This window comes from Lingula anatina, chromosome 6 (assembly GCF_051362555.1).
Source record: "Lingula anatina isolate TDL-2025a chromosome 6, LinAna3.0, whole genome shotgun sequence".
NCBI lineage: Eukaryota > Metazoa > Brachiopoda > Lingulata > Lingulida > Lingulidae > Lingula > Lingula anatina.
Window position 1 is genome coordinate 18,119,436 of NC_141772.1, and position 4,428 is coordinate 18,123,863.

General features: G+C 34.1%; 1 protein-coding gene across 4 annotated transcripts; it reads right to left on the reverse strand.

Moving 5' to 3' along the window:
* Window positions 1-1,318: 1,318 nt before the first annotated feature.
* LOC106153680 (uncharacterized) lies at window positions 1,319-4,210 on the reverse strand. Of its 4 annotated transcripts, none has more exons than XM_087016269.1 (3): window positions 3,982-4,210; window positions 3,617-3,698; window positions 1,319-2,915 (listed from the first exon to the last, which is right to left on the reverse strand). In XM_087016269.1, exons 1-3 carry the CDS (start codon window positions 4,147-4,149, stop codon window positions 2,794-2,796), a joined length of 372 nt encoding a protein of 123 aa, XP_086872395.1. In that variant the 5' UTR covers window positions 4,150-4,210; the 3' UTR covers window positions 1,319-2,793. The 4 variants fall into 4 exon arrangements, with proteins under 4 accessions (XP_086872395.1, XP_086872398.1, XP_086872396.1 ...); XM_087016272.1 differs by having other exon boundaries at window positions 3,604-3,698; window positions 3,926-4,202; XM_087016270.1 differs by having other exon boundaries at window positions 3,600-3,698; window positions 3,926-4,190.
* Between the last annotated feature and the right edge of the window lie 218 nt (window positions 4,211-4,428).

Sequence of the window (4,428 nt, forward strand, 5' to 3'; positions counted from 1 at the left end):
GTGTCAATGATTTACTGATGTATTTTCCCAACAGCGATTTTCATGATATGTTCCTTTTTCCACGTTTTATGCTATGGTAATAATAAATCAAATGAATCATGTAAATGTAGAAATAGCCACAAGTTATTGATCTTATTAGGCAGTGACGCACGCACTTCGTGTAATAATTGATGAACTGCTTGATATCTCTTTAATTTGTGTCAATTTCTCAAATTTGTTCTGATTTTTTAAAAATATTTGTAGATATTTATAACACCAAACCATAAACGAGTAGTTAAATTGACCGTTTATTGGTGAAATGCAATACATGTGTTGTATATGTTACACTTTGGAAAATTTGGCTTTGTCTTACATGCATGTCTTACGGATATTCAAAGTGATTAAAGGGATAATAACTCTTTGTAAGAGGTCTATATTTCACAATAAAAACATTGTGAATAACTCATAGAAATATAATATATTCTGTTTTACGACAAAAAACAGCAGTTAAAGCTATTATTCTGATATCCGAGCTTGTCTTCAGACCACGTGACCTCCATTGATGGCTATGCTCTGTTATAATCTCTTAAGAGATTTTAACAAAAAACCAAACTTTTTAGAAAAAAACCAGGGACTAACTTTGAATGTAAAAATGGATTCATTAACTATTGGTAAGAACGGGAAAATTGTTGTTTACTCCAGGAAAATTCATTTTTTGGCCAAAACGAAGAGTTATTATCCCTTTAAGTAGTTATTTAAGTGTTCTTAAACTTGGTAGTTTTACAATAAAATACTTAAATATAATTAATACGTAGTTGTTTGGCACTAAATAAAGACTTTCCAAATATACAAAATGTCTTAGTTATTTCTTTCACGGTTGCGTTTCTCAGCTGTTTCTCTTCTAGGGTTGGGCTTCAAACTTGGCTTACGTTTCTAAAATTTCTTTAATGTATTGGGATTTTTTAGAAGTTAACTTTGGTTACTACAATAATTTCATTCACTCAGTGGGTTCGTTTCCTGGTTTGGGAACTTGGAAATCATTGAATACTTTTCAAGGGGCTTTACAGAAATTTCCCTTTGGTTACTATAAGAGGAAAGTCTTCACAGGGAGGGTGGGTGGGAACACTTAGAGGAATAGGTAACGCGCTTGCCTCAGAGTTAGAAAGTCACAAGTTCGAAACCTGGCGCTCCTGGGTCCCAGCAAATTACCTTTTGCAAAAAAATATTCAAATAAGCAAGGTAAACTAATACAAGAGGCTCTCTAGGTAAGACCTGTGCACTGGAGAAAGAATTCAAGGGAAAGAAGGTGAAAAATGAAAAGGAATTTAACATACAAATATCTGTACATTATTTTCATTATTTATTGTTTCAACAAATTCCAAGTAATTTCAACGAAGTTGTATACAAAACAAAATATGTGATGTTGTGTTTTTTTCTATGTTGATACCAGTCATTACAATGGCGTCAAATTTCTAAAAAAAATTCTATAAATGATGCTTTTACAAAAAAAATACAAGAAATCTACCAGACAGACTAAGTAACACATATAAAGGATTTTATGCACTTTGGAAATTGCTGCTCAAACAACAAATTCTATTTATAACTCTTACCAAAACAAAATTCATATAAAAAATTGACCAGGACTAGTACATGTAGGTAACCTCACGTGCATTCGCACTTATGCACATAATCATTTTTAAGAATCGAGTGTTTTACGTTATTTTGTTTTCATTTCATTACATCCTTAATATTGGTAGGTTAATGGCACGACTTTGAGTGAAAACTTAAAACACACAAATTAACAATGCTGATAAATTTGGGTGGCCCCAAGAAGGGACAATTTTTATCACGAGGGTAACATGTATTCCCCTACTGCAATAACGAATGCGCAGTAATTTCGTGAAAATCCCTATTTCTCTCCTGGTTTCATTTTCTTAACATTGTTTTAGACCCATCCCAGCACAATACATGTGTATCTGTCACTGATCAGACAAAATATCAAAACACCGAAACCAAAGTAAGTTCATTCTTAACATGTGTCACAAAAGTATGTCCGCAATTTAAAGAAGGATCGTTTCTTATACATGGGCAATTCTGCAATCACGTGGACAAATTTTATCTTTTTCATAACGCTATAATTCCCAAAGCATTATAACTTGAAGTACAGTGTTTGTAAGTTAAATGAACAACTTGTTCTTTTCTCAAACTTAACGGTCAATATATGTAACCGTTTGTTTCTCAAAAGTTTCATGTAATAAAGTTGAGATATTTTTCTTCTTGAAATTTCTCAGAATTCAATTCAATTCAAAATAAATATTTAAAATATCCTCAAATGCACAGCTAAGTGGCCGATTGAAGATTTGCCCACAGAAAAATTTTACCTTCAACTAGAAGGAACAGGAACAGTATTCTACCTAAATTCGCCTTATAATGATAATAACTATCATTTTTGTTTTAATCCATCACTTCAGCAAATACTTTTTGAATTAAAATTATTTTCTTAAAGGTGAACTCAAAAAAGAACCGTATTTTTGTTTGAGAACTGATGGGTACCTCCCCCTGACACAATAATAAATATACATAATAAATAAAATACCTTGAAACGATATGAGCTGATAGAGTACTGTACTACAATTTAGAAACAAATCTGTAATATATATCGACGATATCCATTTCTTTCTTTTTCTCTGATCAGAAGTTTCATTAAAAAATTCTTGCTGCGTGCAACAATTATTTTGATACTCGTTTTATGCAGAATATTATTATCCAAGGCAAAGATTACATTTCACACCAAATGTCAATCCTGCAAATAAGCTATAAGACAAACTTCAACAAGCGAGACAATCTTGGAATGGGTGCAGGCGATGTCCAACATGAATCTGATGTCTTTGATCGGCGATGCATCCAATCATCCGGTAAACAGCAGTAGGGAGCCACTGAAATAAACGAAGAAAATCACATTCATGACACGGTTTGATGAAGCAGCATGTATATCTTTACAGCATGCTATTTTGGAACACATGCGATTATGTTAACAAAACACTATTGTACCATTTCTATTCTTTTCTACCCTGTGCACACTGTTTAATGACAACATACTTCTTTGCACACATATGTAAGATGCGGTATGAAAGGAGCTATTTACGAAAATGAAAGTCAGTGAATGAAAACATTTGGCAGATGGGTCCAATTAGTATAAAATTGACAGTATTAGTATAAAAAAGACATTATATAGGCACGTTTTGACTGACCAAGCCACGTTTTTCAGGCGGAGGGGGCGAGAATACGAGGATACATTAGCTGGATTTCGTCTAGTTTCATGCCATGTACAATATTTTTGCGCTTTTGATTTGTTCTTGTTCCTGTTTTGATTAGTTATTTTGTAATGGAGAAGGGATACTTCTTAAAGGGAGGGACACCGTGGCCCCGTTCACCACCCCACCCCTCCCCTCCTTAAACTGTCCCGTCGTTTCCAGGAATGTAATGACACAATAGTTCAACATCTTATTAATGAATGTGCATTTGTCTGTATAAAGTTTACTTTTATAAACCAGATATTTTGATACTTTGAAGACATGTCAATGACCTTGACAATAAAACAATTAAGAGAATGCGGATACCTGCCCAGTCGTCTTACTTGTTGAGGACTTGTTCAGACCTTTTGACAGCTGCAATAAGCCTCTCACTTCCTCATTGGCAAGTGCGTTCCTTCCCTGAAACTACAGAAAATAAATCATTCAAACTTTGAGCTGATTTTGAAATTCTAATGGAGAGTGTATTGGACATAAGTGCAATGTTCCCATAGTCATAAGAACTAAAATGTCCCTGTGCGAAACGCATCATCTGGGCAATTGTCGTCAACACAAAATACACAACGTTATCTTATATCATCTATGCAATACTACGGCAACTTCCTGCCATTTTCTGTGCTAAATTTTTGGCCTACATGTGGAAATTGCAGCAATATACCAAGGTCTTCTGTCTTCTCCATCTTCTACTGACCTTGGTCCTACCTGAACACCTATCACCGAAATGCTCACCTGTATTACATAATAATGTACAGGTCACCCGCTTTTTGAACGCAAGTTTCGATTTAAAATATTTTTTGTTATTTGGTATGGCGCTAGGGGTCCTAATCCCGCGATGGTGATTTAGGCTTTCTACCATCATAATGGCAAAAATAATAATATCTTATCAACCATTAAGTTTGATATCAAATAATTTGGCTATGTTTCACCCCCCCCCCCCCCAAAAAAAAAAGTCACCTGTACCGATTGTGTTAGAGAAGACAAGATGCGTTTTTTGTTAACCCGATTTGTATAGAACGTTAAAATTAGTGACAGCGTTCATTAGGACCTAGAGTGAGTACAGCTTAGATAACTAGAGTTCTCACAGCTAGGATTGACTTAACAGATGTGTTTTATAAAGTACATAAAAAACTAATACTAA

Excerpts from the sequence above, each read along its gene's own strand:
- LOC106153680 (XM_087016269.1), bottom strand. The coding sequence starts at position 4,149 with ATGATGGTAGAAAGCCTAAATCACCATCGCGGGATTAGGACCCCTAGC. Across the intron at positions 3,699-3,981 it reads GGTGTTCAGGTAGGACCAAG|TTTCAGGGAAGGAACGCACT; the intron begins GTCAGTAGAAGA and ends TATTTTCTGTAG. Across the intron at positions 2,916-3,616 it reads TCTGAACAAGTCCTCAACAA|TGGCTCCCTACTGCTGTTTA; the intron begins GTAAGACGACTG and ends CGTTTATTTCAG.